The sequence below is a fragment of the Phytophthora parasitica genome (assembly GCF_000247585.1).
Source record: "Phytophthora parasitica INRA-310 unplaced genomic scaffold supercont2.40, whole genome shotgun sequence".
NCBI classification, from domain to species: domain Eukaryota; phylum Oomycota; class Peronosporomycetes; order Peronosporales; family Peronosporaceae; genus Phytophthora; species Phytophthora nicotianae.
In genome coordinates this window covers 346,333-363,173 of record NW_008649026.1, presented here as the reverse complement: position 1 = coordinate 363,173, position 16,841 = coordinate 346,333, and the positions used below count along the sequence as shown (strand labels likewise).

At 48.4% G+C, this 16,841-nt stretch overlaps 6 protein-coding genes across 6 annotated transcripts; 5 read left to right on the top strand and 1 right to left on the bottom strand.

Moving 5' to 3' along the window:
* Positions 1–64: 64 nt before the first annotated feature.
* On the top strand, positions 65–1,619 carry PPTG_14129 (hypothetical protein). The gene is made up of 2 exons (XM_008911107.1): positions 65–1,198; positions 1,258–1,619. Exons 1-2 carry the CDS (start codon positions 130–132, stop codon positions 1,464–1,466), a joined length of 1,278 nt encoding a protein of 425 aa, XP_008909355.1. The 5' UTR covers positions 65–129; the 3' UTR covers positions 1,467–1,619.
* On the bottom strand, positions 1,603–4,188 carry PPTG_14128 (hypothetical protein; the record flags this gene model as incomplete). Its single annotated transcript, XM_008911106.1, has 1 exon — positions 1,603–4,188. One exon carries the CDS (start codon positions 4,186–4,188, stop codon positions 1,603–1,605), a length of 2,586 nt encoding a protein of 861 aa, XP_008909354.1.
* A 187-nt stretch (positions 4,189–4,375) lies between these two features.
* Positions 4,376–9,546, top strand: PPTG_14127 (hypothetical protein; the record flags this gene model as incomplete). Its single annotated transcript, XM_008911105.1, has 2 exons — positions 4,376–9,265; positions 9,337–9,546. The coding sequence occupies 2 exons, from the start codon at positions 4,376–4,378 to the stop codon at positions 9,544–9,546; spliced, it is 5,100 nt and encodes a 1,699-aa protein (XP_008909353.1).
* Positions 9,547–10,786: 1,240 nt separating this feature from the next.
* PPTG_14126 (hypothetical protein) lies at positions 10,787–12,277 on the top strand. Its single transcript, XM_008911104.1, has one exon. It carries the CDS (start codon positions 10,970–10,972, stop codon positions 12,155–12,157), a length of 1,188 nt encoding a protein of 395 aa, XP_008909352.1. The 5' UTR covers positions 10,787–10,969; the 3' UTR covers positions 12,158–12,277.
* On the top strand, positions 12,219–13,764 carry PPTG_14125 (hypothetical protein). The gene has a single exon (XM_008911103.1). The coding sequence runs from the start codon at positions 12,325–12,327 to the stop codon at positions 13,459–13,461; it is 1,137 nt and encodes a 378-aa protein (XP_008909351.1). The 5' UTR covers positions 12,219–12,324; the 3' UTR covers positions 13,462–13,764.
* A 2,301-nt stretch (positions 13,765–16,065) lies between these two features.
* On the top strand, positions 16,066–16,490 carry PPTG_23506 (hypothetical protein; the record flags this gene model as incomplete). Its single annotated transcript, XM_008911102.1, has 2 exons — positions 16,066–16,272; positions 16,350–16,490. The coding sequence occupies 2 exons, from the start codon at positions 16,066–16,068 to the stop codon at positions 16,488–16,490; spliced, it is 348 nt and encodes a 115-aa protein (XP_008909350.1).
* Between the last annotated feature and the right edge of the window lie 351 nt (positions 16,491–16,841).

Here is a 16,841-nt window from a genome sequence, read left to right as displayed (position 1 = left end):
AAATTTTTAGCTCATGCATATCAATTTAGACATTCCATACCCACTTCAAGTGAGGGAGTTTCAGCTATTTTTTGCCTCTTCGTCGCACCCCCATAGCCTCACTCGCCATCTCGCCCCCTACGCACCAACATGAGTCGCTCTGGAGGCTCCCGCGCGCCTGATGACCAGACGAAGCTCAAGAAGCAGCTCAATGAGCTCATGAAGCTCGAGGAGAACAAGTTCTGCGCCGACTGCGGCTGTCGTGGGCCTCGCTGGGCCTCCATCAACCTGGGCGTCTTCATCTGCATCGCATGTTCGGGTATCCACCGCAGTCTTGGCGTCCACTTGACCTTCGTACGCAGCGTCAATTTGGACTCGTGGACGACGGATCAAGTGCAGCAGATGCAGCGCTGGGGCAACGCGCGAGCCAAGGGCTACTACGAGGCGAATGTGCCCCGGGATTACCGTATCCCAACGGAACATTCGTCTGTTAGGGACAAGGAGATGTGGATTAGGGACAAGTACGAGCGTAAACGCTTCGTGGGCGAAGCTCCAAGGGAGAATGAAGACCGCGGAGCGCGTAGGAAGAAGCACAGCAGCTCCGAGGAAGAGGAAGAGCCACGTCAGAGACGTAAAGATAAGGAACGCACGAGCTCGCGTCATGGATCTCGTACTTCTTCAAGAGAGGCGACACCCACGCAACCAGCAGTGACGCAGGATATCCTGTCGTTCGACGTATTCAGTGCCCCCGTGCCGGAGTCTAAACCTGCTGCTAGTTTAGTGGACGCTGCACCTGTTGCTGCCGCTCCGAAGCAGGACGAATGGGCTTCTTTTGGAGGATCTAGCAATGCCCAGTCCGGATTCAAGGACGCCTTTGCCCCGCAACCTCCGGCGCCTGCAGACCAACATGTGAACAAGATGGCCAACATCATGGCAAGCTTCGGATCGTCGACGCAGCCTCAACAGCAACAGAACGCGTTCCCTCCTCAGCAGGGAATGGCGCCGGCGCCTATGATGGGAATGCAAATGAACGGAATGAATGCGATGAACGGGATGAACATGATGGCACCTCGACCTATGGGGATGAATATGCCTGTGAGTATGCCTATGGGTGGGCAAGGATTCATGAACCCCATGATGGGACAGCCCAATATGATGGGATACCCGCCCATGCAGAACCAAATGTTTGGAGCTCCTCAACAGAACGGCATGATGATGGGTACGTGATGTTTAATATTTTGATTATGGTGAGGAGTATTAACTTTGAGGTGTCTGTAGGTGGCGCTCCGCAGATGGGATTCCAGGGCCAACCGATGGGGATGAACCCGATGGGCATGCAGATGAACCAGGGATTTCAGCAGCAACAGCAACAGCAACAGCAACAGCAACAGCAGCAGCAGCAGCACCAGGGAGGATTCCAACAGCAACAGCGACCGCCACAACAGCAAGCAGGGGGACTGAACCAGTCGTTTGTTAACTTTGGTTAGGAACGTCGAGGTCGAATGGTGTTCGATCTTCCATCTTTCTCCATAGAGCAATGACAGTCAGACTCTCCTCCTACCGGTCGATATCGAAATGCAATGGGAATAAATACATACACGTTTACTTCTAAAGCTGCATTATTTAACCTACAGTTAGCGTGCTTGATGCAGGTTTTAGATACTTGGCTTCCATAACAAGCTGCACCATTTTCTTGCTTGGTATGATCCCTTCATCGCTCTCCTGTGTCATCAAGTCGAACAACTCGAATCTTTCGCCGGTCGTAAACTCCAGATCGTTGGCAGCAAGACATCGTGCGAAGCCCTCCGAGTCCAGAGCTCCAGCCGATTCTATCGTCTTCACCACTTCTTGTAATTGCATATCGAAAACCAATTGCCACGCTGCCAACGCCATATGAAGAAATTCTTCGAGATCAATAGTTTTCTCGTCTAGACTGTGACGATACACTTTCTCTCGAAACAAGGTGAAGTGCTTACTTAGCTGCATGGTAGGCGGGAATGCTTGTTTGCAGGTTTCAAGAGCTAGTGACGTTGGGATTGTTCGAGGATTGCTAGGTTCACCATCTCCAATACATTCTGTCCATATTGTGATCAACGCAGAGTACGCCAGTGGCTGAGACTGTGGCGATATTGGGGACGAGATACTCGTGATCGAGTTGGATCGAGCTGCTTTTTTGGCTGCGGACAGGTTCAAGATACACTTGATAAGTTTCTGGAAGAATACGAAGGCGTAGTCTTTCGACTGTACTCGTGACTTATCGGCGCCGAAAAACCAGCTAAAAAGTTCACAGCGAACGTGGTTGTCCTTGGCAGTATAGTGGAGTAAAGAACGCTCGAGTTGCAACGTGTGCATGACAGCGATCGATTTGATGCCATATTTGCGCACCAAATAATCCTTCGCGAGCATCTTGAATGTTCTAGATCCTGCATCTTGTTTCAAAAACTCAAATCGATCTTCAAACATGAGCGACACGGCTCCACTTTGAGCTTTCAAAGGTTCCACTGCGTCTCTCGAGAACTGTAAATGAAGAATAGCTGACAAAAGATGGCACACTTCAGCGAGAGGGAAGACGTGAATAAAGGCGCTCGATTTACGCGGCGCGTCCAAGCGAGTGTTGAAGTTGATGGCATTCTTCCGACGCCCCGAAGGTGCTGATAATGGACGCTTCAAGGTCGATTTACGACGCGGTACTGGCGTTTTTACCTCTTCAATTTGCTCCGGTTCAGAAGGAGGTGCGGGGACTATTTGATCCTCTTTAATTGCTTCTTTTTCAATCAACTTATGTCGGCCACAAGTGCATTCACACTCGACATTCTGTGGTTTCTTTCGCATCATTTCATGGCCCTTTTTCAAACGCTTCACTGGGCATTCAAATCTTCGAAGTCGCTCTAATATTTGGTCTGGAAACAAGGCTTTATGCTTCGGTTCAAAAAATGAAACCTCGGTAGCGAAGTCTTCCACTAGCTCCACCAATTCGTGTACCCTTTTTCCAATTCTTGCCTCTTCAGAGTGAAACAGCGCCACTGAAGCAGAACAATTGAGCTTGGTCTCGGGATCAGCTTCCTGTGGTTGCATCTGTAACAATTCATGGAGATCATCGACTAAAATCTGATAACGTTTATCGTCATTCAGTTCATCTCGTTCATGTAAAGTATCTTGAAGTTCACTCGGTGTGACGTAGTCGAAACATTCTCGTAAGAACTTTCTCCTTTCTTGTCCCTTCATATCTCCAATAGTAGAGGCTAACAGGTCGGACAGCTTCGGCATATCACGCTCCACTGCGTTTTCCAGTAGTAAAGACAGCAGTTGTCTCGCGTCGGTATCCGAAATTTCGGCAAAAACTCCCAGCACTTCTTCACGCATTGATTCCACACCCAAATCTCCTAACCGAATCACGGGAGGGATGTAGTATTCGTCGAGTTTATCCCGCCGTGAAGGACTTGGAACAGCAACTACAATAGAGTTGGCACTTCGAGCTTCTTGAAGCATTTCTTTAAGCAGTTGAATCTCGTTTTTACTTGCATCAACCGAGGTTTGAACATTTTTACACTGCATTTTCTGGATCATCAGCTCCTGAAACCAAGGCTTCCCATGCTGAAACAAGAGAGCAGAACGATGTTGTGTTTGCTCCTTCTGGAGATCCGTGAAGTTTGAGTACACTGCTGCCCCTAACTCTTCAATAATTTTCGCAAGAAAAGGATAATCTTCTTCAAGATCAGACCCAATTTGAGTTAGACAGCTAAACGCTACAGCCGATACAAATGCGTTAGGGCGTGGCATTCTGCTGGCCAAGGCTTTGGCTTGCTTGAACATAGCCTCACAAAACAACGCTGAAGAACGAAAATTGAGTTGTTCTTCTCCCCACATTTCGAGAAGAGCCTGGAGTTTCACCTGCATGGCCGTCGAGTCTGCTTCTTGCAGTACTCCCATCTCTGAAGGCGACAAACACGCTTCGCAAGTATCCGACGTTGAGCTTTGCATGGGAAATGCGATCGTCTCGACTTGCATGTATCGTGCTTTACTGGCACTAGTTGGACGAGCAGGGCGAGCTGAACTCGGACGCGGTGACGTCTGTGCCATTCGACTGCTTGAAGTAGAAGCCACTTGTGACGCCGAAAGAGGTCGTTTCGGTCGAGTAGTAGAGGGGTCTTGGGCGAGTTTGGCCGTTCGAGGACTCGCTCGAACGGAGGCAGCGTATGGCGAATGCATTGTCGACCATGTAGGATGTGGTTTGCGTGCTTTCGGACGGGGTGGACGTCCATTAATTGACGTTTGAGCCATGGTCTCCGTTCAGGAATGGAGAACGAATTCTAGAGTTCTGTCTCTAATTTTACGGCAGAACATTGAGAACGAAACGGTGAGTTTGATCGAGTGCAAAACTTGAAACTAGTTGGAGATGGCGGCGGCGTTGTTGCAGTACCAGGCATGTCTGGGCATTATGGTCCGACTACAGGTGGAGGACTTGACTCTGCTTAAAGACGACTTCGATCGGGCTGGTCGAGGACTTTCATTGCGTGAATTCGTGAACGTTATGCTGGATCGTGTTAGTTGGGAACCGGAGAGCGTTGTGAGCTTCATTGAAGATCTGATTGAACTGTTCGCTCAAGTTGATGTGAATGGTGACGGGACGATGGAATGGGAGGAATTCACTAGTGCTATCATCGAAGGAGGAATGGGCTCATCGGGTGGAGGCACCGATGATGTTGCTGGGACGGTGGCTCAGTTGAGAGATCTGCAGTACGAGGAGCACCCTCGATTCGTAGATACAGCGGTCAATCGTCCTCCTAAGAGGATTGAGTATCTACCGGAGTGTCGTAGGGTTTTACTGCTCGAAAGTTCACGTCCAGTAGTGGAAATATTGGACCCTACAGGATTATTTCCTCCTGAGAGCGAAGACAATGGTAAGGATGCTGGGCCAACTTCTGGGGAGAAAGATTCGAACACAGACTCGCATACTGAGGACTCGATAGCTTCGACGTTCTCATTTACGCCTACATTGCCCGTAGTTAACAAGTTTCATCCTCTATGTTACGTCTCGGGTTACCGACGCGACCAGGATGAAGTGCGGTCAGAAAGATCTCCAGTTCAGGCTCTCAAATATTTAGCTGGTTTAGATTTACTCGCAGTCTCTGCTGGAGATCTCAAGTTGACATTCTGGTCCTCGACTTTACTTACAGCGTGCAGTACAAGTGCAATGGAAACGCCTCGACCAATGGCAATCGTGCACACTCCGCGCCCTCAACGTGTACTCGAGTGGAGCGCCAATACTCAACAACTCTTCTCCATCTCAGCAGACTTGATGGTCTCAGTATACCACGTCACCAGATCTAATGTCATTAATGCAAAGAACCGTGGAGAATCGAGTGATGGCACGTGTGAAGTCCGTCTTGTGGCAACGCTAAAGAAACACACAGATTTACTCCAAGACTTACTGCTTCTTAACGACGACACTCTGTTATCGTGTGGCATGGACAATATGATCTACCTTTGGGATACACATACGCTACAGACTCGCGCTTTTCGTCAGGGTCATCGTCGTGGTGTACGGTTATTGGTAAAGCTGTCGTCACAGGTGTTTATGAGTGCGGGATTCGAGTGTGAGGTCTTTGGATGGGAGATTTCAGCCTTAGCGACCACTCCAGTCTTCCGTCTTTCAGGTCACGGCGCACCTGTATGTTGTATCCAACTGATCCCCTCCGCTGCCTATGCTGCAGCCTCTGCTTTGTTGAAGAATACAAAATCTGGACTCTCCAGTATTAGAATGTTAGCGGATCAATGTATCACTGTGGACGATGAAGGCTGGTTCCGATGGTGGACGCTAGCCAATGTGCTATCAGTTGAGAGTACAGACGCAGAATTGAGTAGCAGTCGACGATGTTTACAGGTTTTTAGGCTGGGTAGCGACCTGAGTCGGTACCCGTGGAAAGCGCACTCGTTGGCGGTACTTAATAACGGTCAGAGTTTGTTAGTCGCTGGAGCGCACAAGGTTAAACTACTTCGACGTGTCCGTATTAAACCACGAGTACTCGCAGCGAGTGCAGTGTTATTTAACGAGGCCTCTTTAACGATTGCGACTGCTACTGATCGAGAGATTCGAGTTTGGGACGCTGCTTCTGGTTCTTTGCTACGTTCATACCGGGGACTTGTGGGTGCAGATATTACGTGCGTAGATTTGGATTCAAGACAGAGAAAGGTAATAGTTGGAGCACAGAATGGAGAACTTGCGGTGGTTAACTACTTAAACGGAGCTGTGTTGGGGAGATGGACGCCTCATGGACAGCAGGTATCGGCTCTGCTTTACTGTAAAGAAGACCATACAGTTCTTACGGCGTCGTGGGATCGATCACTGCGTCTGTATGACGACGATGCACCGAAAGCAGGAGGAATTGCAGCTCAAAACGTGCTGCTACGTTGTATAACTGACGCTCACGACAGCGACATCAAGTGTTTAGCATACTGTCACGCTCTAAGTCTCGTTGCCAGTGGTGGAACTGACGGTGTGATCAAGATATGGGACTATATCTACTTCCTTCTTGAGGACACATGCACACCACCTGCTCCAACCGGAGCCTCATTCAACACATCTACACATGGAGCATTGACAACCAGCGAAGTGAATGTACTCGAGTTTATTGAGCCCTATCCTTTGCTCCTTTCGGGTCATGAAAGTGGACAAGTGTGTATATGGAGCTTGACTCCTTCTAAGCCTACGGTTCTTCTCCTGTGCTTTTACCCGTTCCACATGTCACCCGCCCGACCACCGGTACCCTTAGAGATTCCACCAGTTCCTGCTGAAGAATCTGAAGCTTTAAAGAACGATACATTGAACAACCCCGACGCCCAAAATGATGACAATCGTCCTGCATCGGATACTTTAATTTCTGTAGAAGTCCCAGCTCCTTCGTCTCCTCTGACGCTTGCCAAACTGAATAGTGCGGTCACTTGTTGTCGAACGTTTTACGACGAGACTGGAGGTGAGCAATTAGCGGCAGGAATCGACCGCGGTAGATTTTTACTGTTCGTTTCGAGTTTCTACGGTGAGGTGGTGGTGTGTGATATTTCCAAACTGATCGCTGCTGCACATGTCCGAGCTTTTCGAGAAAAGAACATGCCGTCTAGACAAGATCGATCGTACAATCCACGCCGTCGCTTTCTTAGACAAGGCAAGAACGCCAAACGACTTCGCAATAAACACGTGGATAGCAGTGCTGCAGGAAATTCAGAATCTAAGCAGCTTCACGTGGACGAATCGGACGTGGTGTGTACACATCGATGGACTGCTCATCGGGGCAATGTACGAAGCTTGCAAATTGTTGCCGAACCTCGTGGCGTGTTGACTTGTGGTAGTGATAAAGGGGTGTACGTCTGGGACTTCCAAGGTAGACGAATGGGTAGTTTGGCCACAGGAATGGCTCCTCCACAGCAACCAATTGAGAAGAATACAGTGACAAGCTCTGGATTGGATAGCAATGTTTGGCGTTGGGAAGTGGATGTTGCGAGTGCTGCAGCGTATAAACGAAAGCAGGCTGAGCAAATTTGGGGTGAATTGAAAGCCACTAAACTCAAGACGTTAGAGTTGAAGCAACAGTCCATAACTATAGCCAGTCGTGAACGGAAACGAAGCAGGATGCTCAGTAGTGTGAGCGTACCCGTTCTCAGTCAATCTTCACGTAACTCAAGTACTCGAGAGTTGACTACGAGTGTATCGACAAGTGCTATTGCGTTGGCGACACAAGAGAATAAGATTGATACTCCACCGGATGAACAACAGCCAGAGGAGAATCATGCAACAGATCATACTCGAAGGCTCTTCGACCAGCTACAGGGCAAGACAACGTGGAAGAAGAGCGATCTTCAGTTGGCAAGACAAGCAGCATGGGAGAAGGAACGAGTCAAGTTCCAGCAGCGTATGAAGATGATCATGAAGAAGAAAGCAGCCAAGAGAAAGAAGGAGGAACAGAGCTCTACAGATGGCAACCAGCATGAAGATAAAGTTTCAGGTCATGGAGATGTCAGTGATTCACTTGGCAAGCTCGAGGTGCTGGGAGCAGGAGATGCTGATGATCCACACATGATCCTGCCTACTCTACAAAACCCCGTTCAAGAACTCCCTTTCGCTGATAAGGACAATTGGGCTGTGGGAAGTTTGAACCGGGAGAAGCAAATGTACGAACATTTCCATCGTGAAAACGTTCGTCGCACTAACAAGCAGATAGCGGGAAGTAGCGGACTCTTACGACAAAGGCGGCTAGAGAACTCACTCGCGACGATGGATCTGACACCGTCAGCGTTCCTTCTCGAGAAACTCGGTGTGAGCTGTATAATTCGTGAAAATGTAGATCAGGAGATACCCAATCGACGTAAAGTAGCCAAGAAAAAGCCTCGCCCAAAGCGTGCTACAGCACTCACGAGAGCTCGTTCCTTGGCTTCATTACCAGATCGACCCAACTTAAGCGTTAACCAGGGCGCTCCGACACTAACGTCAAGCATCAGCACAAGTGCATTAAAGCGGCGCAGCATCCTGTCAACGCTCTACAAGCAGTACGATGAGTTGCTTGGCAACGATCACGACAATAACAGTCCACTCGCAATTGAGGCCCAACCAACTCCTGATAATACAGAATCACCTGCCATCCCTGACGAAGAAACTCTAACTGCAACAGAAACGATGAATATGATCAAAGCTGAACCACTTCCAGTGAGTCCTATTCCTACGCAAGACCAGCAATCAAGCCCGAAGCCTGTTCGTCGGCATCCAAAGTCAGCGCTCACGACATCAGATCGCGGTATAAAGCTCCGTCAAAACACGCCTTTATCCAGCTCAGCTGGAGCTGTTCGCTCTCCAGCAAAGTTTCAATCACCCAAAAAAGAGCTCAAATCGGCCAAGAAGGTGCGTATCCGCTCGGACGCGGCGCTTATGCGGCAGGAACGCTTCGGTCAGTACTCGCGCGATGATATCGTCAATATATACCGCACGTTCCGTAAGCTGGATCAAGATGGGAGTGGCGCCATTACGATACGTGAAATAGTGGGCGGTAGTGGACTCTTCTCTGGGACTCATATGCAGGACAACATTGGCAGTATCTTCAGCAGCATCGACAAGGATCAAAGTGGACTTATCGACCTCGCGGAGCTTTGTACTGTTGTGTTCGGAGACGCCCCTCCCGAAGTTCTAGAGGAAATTCTGCGCTTGTGTAGACTATTGGAAACTGTCGAGAAGAACCGACGCGCGAGGAAGAAGACGCTGACCGCTGAGCAAGTACAGGAGCTCCAACAGCTCTTTAGGGTAAGTCAAGTGGAAGTTGCCTTTTTCACAGTCACAGATTTTCGATTACTAAAATCCTGTTGTGCTGTTAGCTCTACGACACGGACAATAATGGTGACATCGATGCTAGCGAATTGTTCGAGGCTCTACGTTATAATGACCGGTTCTATGAGAGTGATCGTCGTGGATCGACACAGCTTACGAAGGAGGACGTCGCACGTATTATTTCGTCTTTCGATGTGAACGCTAACGCCACTCTCGATCTACAAGAGTTCATTGAACTGTTCCGTGAGGACGCCTAGGAATCAGTGAATCTGTAAATCTGTAATTAAGGGCGTAATTCTCGTTTAGTTTCTTCTATGTCCTTTTGGGAAAGCATATTGTTTTTGTTTTTTTACTTAGTACATGTATATGTTCTCAAATTAAGTCGAGTCGAGTCACAAGAAAACCACATAGCAAACAAAGTTTCTCCAATGCTATCGCAGAAGAAGAGAAAGGAGAGGGGGTCAACATCGACACTGATTCGGTGGGTTGCGATGGCTTACAAGAGGAAAAGGCTCCTGCTGCTTGTGTCAAGAGAAGCGATGTTGCCGTTGTAATCAAACACAAACTGCCAGATCTTCCATTTTGAAAGCAATACGAAGGCGGCGAGCTCTATTTTGTTCGCACGTGTTATGATGACTACTACCTGAAGGTGGCAGCTCTGCTGAGAGAAGAAGAAGCGTTTCGTGACAATGACGGATACTCCAGGCGAGGAATTAGTGAAGAACCAACATCTATGGACTGATAGTAAAGTGAATCATACTGTTGTGTCGCTACCAATGAAAATGTAGAAGTAAGATGTATTGAGTTTTTGGTAATATTCCTATTCACTCTTGTTTCCTATTCATGCTCCATCGGTTGCACAACTGCCGTGTTGCAGTTGCACGTTGCCAACTTCTGGAGTACTGCTGTTGCTGGGCACGATCCCAGTAACGGCAGTGCTCTGTAGCTACTGCTACAACACATACTTACTGCAGGAATCGGGAGATCGATCTTCTACACCTATTTCTTGGAGCGTTTTAAGAAGGCCCACTCAAACTGGACTATTGTGGCGTCCTCGTGTACATCGGAAGGAAACGTCACAGAGATCGATGTGTTTGAGCCGAATAAGGCAAAAATTGCAGTTTTCTGGGGGCACTTCCAGACGTTGAACGCGTTGTGGGATTAAAGGTATTGAGGTTCAATCTCAGCGATGAGATAACGTGGAATCAAGTGCCTGAAAATATACTTTGGCTGTACGATGGCCCACCAAAGGTAGCTCGCCACCAAGCAGTTGTGTTTACAAACCCAAACGAGAGATGGTTGAACGAATCAAGAAAGGTTGCTTGCACTTACTACATGCCTCCCATTAAACAACAACAGTATATTGTTTTGTTTAAAAGCTTACTTTGAAGTAATACATGTATTACCTACCAGTACCAGTTTGATTGTATGATGCAGTGTGTTTAATTGAGTAACTTACATTTTTTTTAGGATTTTCTTATCCTTGTTCTCAGTAAACTCAAATTCTATACTGTTTATAATTTTTTGCACATCGTTTGTGATGGTCGCTAGCCTATGAATGCCCACATCTGGTCCCTCCTGAACCTTCATTGGTGGTGGAAGTTGGCTTTCAAGTGCTACGTCTAAGCATCTACGGCATCCCATCATGAGTCGGTGCCATTGTGCCATTTGACATCCGCCATGCGCAGCAGTATCTCCACTCTCTGTAGTCGCGGGTCCTCCGCACGCTCCACGCTTTTCGGAACTCGCTCCTTTAGCTTGTCAGATTCTCGCCGGGGCTCCTACTCCACGACTGGTTCGGTCGATCTCCTGGCTTCCGTTGGCAACACGCCACTACTAGAGCTCACTACTTTGTCCAAGCTTACTGGCTGCAAGCTTCTAGCCAAGGCTGAGTATACCAACCCCAGCGGAAGTATCAAGGATCGTGTGGCCAAGTCGTTGATCCAGGACGCCGAAGAGCGCGGTCTACTTAAGCCTGGAGGCACGATCATTGAAGCTACAGGAGGAAGTACTGGAGTATCACTCGCATTGCTTGGAGCTTCACGAGGTTACAAGACACTGTTGACTATGCCTGATATCACTGCAAAGGAGAAGGTGCAGATGATGAAGACTATGGGCGCTCATGTGCATATCCTGCCCACGACGTCAATGTCGGACAAGGAGAACCACTTCTTCCACGTTGCTCGTCGTCTTGCAGAGACGACGCCGAACGCGTATTGTCCGAACCAGTTTGATAATACTGCGAATTTGATGGCGCATTACGAGGGAACAGCGCCCGAGATCTGGAACCAAGTGGGTGGAGAGATCGACGGGTTTGTGACGTCCGCGGGGACGTCGGGAACTATTGCTGGCATGTCGAGGTTCTTCAAGGAGAAGAAGCCGGATGTCAAGGTCTGGCTTATTGATCCAGAGGAGACGGCAGCTATGTCGGCATTTATCAACAATGAGAGGTCAACAAGCACAATTGAAGATGGTTTTGAGGTAGTACCGATGGCCAAGGGTGTCACAATTGCAGAGGGTGTAGCAGCGTTGTCACGTGTGACTCAGAACCTGCGAGAGTCGATTGTCGACCAGGGAATTACTGCGAATAACCAGGAGATCGTGGACATGGCCTACTTCCTGCTTCGTAACGACGGCATTTTCGTTGGACCAAGCAGTGCGCTGAACGTGCTCGGCGCGGTGAAGATGGCACGTGAGCTTGGCCCCGGACACACAATCGTAACGATCTTGGCTGACGGGGGCGTGCGCTACGGCAGCAAATTGTACAATGAAGACTGGCTCAAGGAGAACAACCTGTTGCCTCAACAGATTGCCCAGAAGGGATCGTTGGACTTCGTGAGGGAGCTCGCGTTCCCCACAACGATCTGAACTACAGGGTGAAATTAGGAGAAGTCATTCGTTTAGATGGACTAATCAGTTGTTGAAGTAAACATCGGAGACGTTATATTCTTGATGAGTGACCTCAAAGTCAGTCGACAACGATGAGACGTCATTCTTAAATTTGATGCCTGTTGCACGCACATCCACAACAAACCATGTCAGCAACTATTGGTCTCAAGACGTTTTCGACTGCAGGTTCCGTCGATCTCCTCGCATCGGTTGGCAATACCCCATTGCTGGAGCTCACCACGCTCTCTCGTTTAACGGGCTGCAAGCTACTGGCCAAGGCAGAGTACTCTAATCCAAGCGGGAGCATCAAGGATCGAGTGGCCAAGTCGCTAATTCTCGACGCTGAAGAACGCGGATTGATCAAACCAGGAGGCACGATCATTGAAGCTACGGGAGGCAGCACGGGTATCTCGCTCGCTCTTCTTGGAGCTTCTCGTGGTTATAAGACGCTGTTGACGATGCCGGATATCACGGCGAAGGAGAAGATCCAGATGATGAAAACCATGGGAGCTGAGGTTCGCGTGCTGCCGACGGCCTCAATGGATGACAAGCAGAACAACTTCTTCCATGTCGCTCAGCGGCTCGCCAAGGAGATGCCGAATGCTTATTGTCCCAACCAGTTCGACAATCTTGCTAACATGCGAGCTCACTATGAGGGCACAGCTCCGGAAATCTGGGAACAGGTTGGTGGACAGATCGATGGATTCGTCTCGTCAGCAGGGACGTCAGGGACTATCGCCGGAATGTCGACGTTCTTGAAGGAGAAGAATCCTGACGTGAAGGTGTGGGTCATTGATCCTGCCGAGATCGCGAGCACTGCCATGTTCATCAACAATGACCGAACTTCGGGGACAGTCGAGGATGGCTACGAAATGCTTCCTGTAGTTAAAGGGTCATCCATTGCAGAAGGTGTGGCTGCACTCGCTCGTGTCACGAGTAATCTACGCGAAGCTATCATTGACAAAGGCGTCACAGGAACCAACCAGGAGATTGTCGACATGGCCTACTTCTTGCTGCGCCATGACGGAATCTTTGTTGGTCCGAGCAGTGCGTTGAATGTGCTTGGAGCAGTCAAGTTGGCGAGAGAGCTGGGTCCGGGTCATACCATTGTGACGATCCTAGCTGATGGTGGGGTTCGCTACGGCAGCAAGTTGTATAATGAGAAGTGGCTCGAAGATAATGGTTTGGTACCTGAAGCAGATGCTGTCAAGAAGGAATCGGTGCCGCTGGACTTTGTGCGTGAGCTCACGTTCCCGACGACTGTGACGACTCCGTACTCGTAGTATTTGCAATGAGGTGGTGTTCAGCAGTCTAATTTGAGTCTCCCTTTTGGACTTCTTGAAAGAGTTGACAACGGCACATCGCTTCAACGTTTCAATGCTTTCCGCTTCTTACTCGGAGTGTTGGGGGCATCTTACAGCCTACATGATGCTACAGTACTCGATGCAAATCGTCAAGTTCGATGACGCCGACAATGTGTTAATTACGATACTTTTTGAGGCCAATAATGCCTCAGCGCACGCGGGGCCGGTACGAATTACCTCAGCGCCAGCTAGTTAATCATATTAGCGCCGGGCTTGAACCACGATACTACTCAACTTGTCAGATGACGGCAACATTATTTTTTCGAGAGGGGGTCTTCTACGAATTTGATATTGAGCAACACAAAAAGCCTTAATTGGTGGTCGGAATTTCCAGATCTTCCTCAGGCGAGCGGTAGCATACCACTCGTCATTACGTTCATTATGGAGTACAGTTTGTTGCCGTAGCGAACACTCCATCGACCAGGATGGTCAAATTAATAGGACGGGGACCTAATTCTCTCGCCATCCTAAGCCGTTCATGGCACTGCGAAGGTATTATCGCGTAGAAGCAAGAAGTAGGCCATGTCGACGACCCCCTGGTGCTTTTACTCGAGTAGATTGCTTGTCACACTGATGAGTGCCTCCACACCTTCTACAATGATGGCCCTTTGACTACAGGCAGCATCTTGTAGACATGCTTGAGGTCTAGGGAAGACGATCGAGTTCGGTGGGTAGCAGCCTGAAATCTCCCACTCTGGAAACTCCCGCGCAAGCCCTTGGCAAGTCGCTGATACTGACATGTCTGATTGCGAATGTTGTACACATCAAACACTGATCATTGTGCAAGTACACTTTACTGATAAAAAAAAGTACGATATTTAGCAAGCAGACAAAGCGATAAAATGCAGGAGTGTTCGTGTAGCGCATAAGCAGTATTTATTTGCATCTTCACGCAAGCGAGAAATGATCCATTTTGACGACGACATCCTTGTGCTCTGAACTCAGGTACGAAGTCGACTTCTTTCTTGTTTTCTCCAGAAAATAAACGTTCTCTTGAGCCATGCTTTAAAATTCGTCCATGCTCCAGTGGGTGTACCGCTGTCAGTATAGTTTGGCCCCCCAATGGGACGTCGTTCCTCATTCACTGAGTGTTGGGTATCAGTCGTCATCTTGTCTTTACCTGAAGTCTCAATGGCATCGCTTACAGCAATCAGAACGATCACCGCCAGCAAGACACAGAACGCATTGATAGAACGCATGTTGAATACTGCTTGGCTTTCACGACAGGAATTGCACCATCCCACTAATCTCAAAACCGAAGGTTGTACTGTAATGTTCCAGTACCCGTTCTGTGACGCATCCTTACCCAAGGTTACGGTACGCTTACTGACGGATTAGAGTGTGGTACTAAATTATGGGTACAGTTGATGGAAAGTTTACGGTACAGTTTAGGGTACGGATCACTGTGGCAGACTGTAATTAACAATGTCACTTTTCATTTTGCCCAAGAACTACCAAGCTTCCTCAAAAAACGTAAAACTTTCCGTTGATGGTACAATGATCATCGGATCAACACCCGGAAATGACGTTTACAGTGGAGATTAGTTTTATTAATACCCACCTACCAGTGGATATGCCTAAACCTACATGCATCTGAAATGATGCAAGTACGAAGAAACGATATCTTCCCTGAGCATTTTATCTATCAATTGACAATTTTGTGAATGCAGCACAATGTTTCCAAAGCACTATTTTAGCCATGCTTGAGGCCGAAGCGTAGTGGAGGTTCTGCAGCTACGATTGTATCGCTATCTGCTTCATTGTGAGGACTCGGAACTTATATTTCTTATGTATGATTTTGTAGCAGTGCTTCCATTCCAATGCATACAATCAAGGCTTCCCATCATCCTCATCATCAGCAAGGATACTGGCGATTGAGACTATGGCGCATACGAAATCTTCTGCGGTAGCCACCTACAGTCAAAAGAAAGCATGCCATGGGCTCAGAGTCAATTTCATCGAATGTAAGTACACTCTTAACCCCTTCAAACCGGTAGCCGTATAAGCTGCGTTACGATGCGGGAAGCGTACCCAGGCTATGAGGGCTTAAGCTGCATACACAACATAGAGATAAATAATCTTTGTTTTTAGTATGACGGCTTCTGTTGCAAACACTATAAATACATAACCTTTGATAAGCACTTGGAGAGGATGCCAAGAACTGTAAGCTGGTGTGGGCGGCATTCAAGACCACCAGATAAACGTCCAAGCAACTCCCACGTGGCAGCACCACGCTTTGAAAGTATGTAATGCCAGGGCTGGATCTCAGCGGCGTTGAAGGCATCGATTACGTCGTTAGTGAAAGCTGCGGTCAGATACGCTGCAAAAGGTAAGTACCTGTGTATTCTTGTGCTTGTTCCTGTTGTTAAAAACAAATGACGTGCGTAGTGGCGTGGGAAGAGACAGTGAAGAGGTGCCATGCAGCTCAAGAAGCGCTCGCGGAATGGCATCCGACAGCGTTGAAGAAGACGATAACGAGCTGCAATGGAAGGACGCCATTTTGCTGATCATTTTCTGGATTCCATGAGAGGAGAGGAGAAGGTGCTGGTGGTTTTGCGGCAGCACATTGCAGAGTGCAGCAATTTCTACCTGCACGAGCAGGTCGACTACCGCGTTCATGCCTATTTCGAGATGAAGAAACAGAAGGACATGAAGGACACGGCAGCTGGAAGACCGGTCATTACTACTGAAAACAGTACTGTTCGAGACATGCGCCAAGATTTTCTCTCTGTAAAGCCAATAAAGTCGCACCAGCTCTGCGTATACACTGACTTACTGGTTGCTATGACATCATCCCAAATTGGGAGGAGCGCGCAAATCACTACCGTCAGGATGGTGTCGGAGCCATTTCTCATGGTATTTTTGGGCAGTACGTGGCGCACGATCGTTTCTTGGAGAAAGCCGAAACCTCCGTTTCAACAGCGAACAAGACCACGTGCCAAATGTGATCGTGCTTGAAATATCTGCTCGGTATCAATGTTTTACAAAAGACATTTGCTAGCGTTCATTCCACCAATACAGCTTTCGTTTGACGATGCTATGCTTTCGTCGAGATCGTCGTACAACCCAACTCGAATGAATATGAAAGAAAATCCCCACATGTGGGGCTCAAAGCTATTTATGCTTTGCTGTACACGCTCCGTTTATTGCATTCATTAAGGGTGTTGATGTCCTTATGCTGTATATACTTGTTTCGATGTGCTGCTAGTTTTGAAGTCTACTATGGTCAAAAGGGACATAATGCTGAGTCTGGAACTGTTGATATGAAGTCCGGTCCTGCTGTTGTTGTACATAACTTG

What these genes read in the sequence shown, in the direction of transcription:
- PPTG_14129 (XM_008911107.1), top strand. Translation starts at nt 130, where the DNA reads ATGAGTCGCTCTGGAGGCTCCCGCGCGCCTGATGACCAGACGAAGCTC. An exon ending in ACAGAACGGCATGATGATGG is followed by an intron (nt 1,199 to 1,257) that starts GTACGTGATGTT and finishes AGGTGTCTGTAG; the next exon opens with GTGGCGCTCCGCAGATGGGA.
- PPTG_14126 (XM_008911104.1), top strand. Translation starts at nt 10,970, where the DNA reads ATGCGCAGCAGTATCTCCACTCTCTGTAGTCGCGGGTCCTCCGCACGC.
- PPTG_14125 (XM_008911103.1), top strand. Translation starts at nt 12,325, where the DNA reads ATGTCAGCAACTATTGGTCTCAAGACGTTTTCGACTGCAGGTTCCGTC.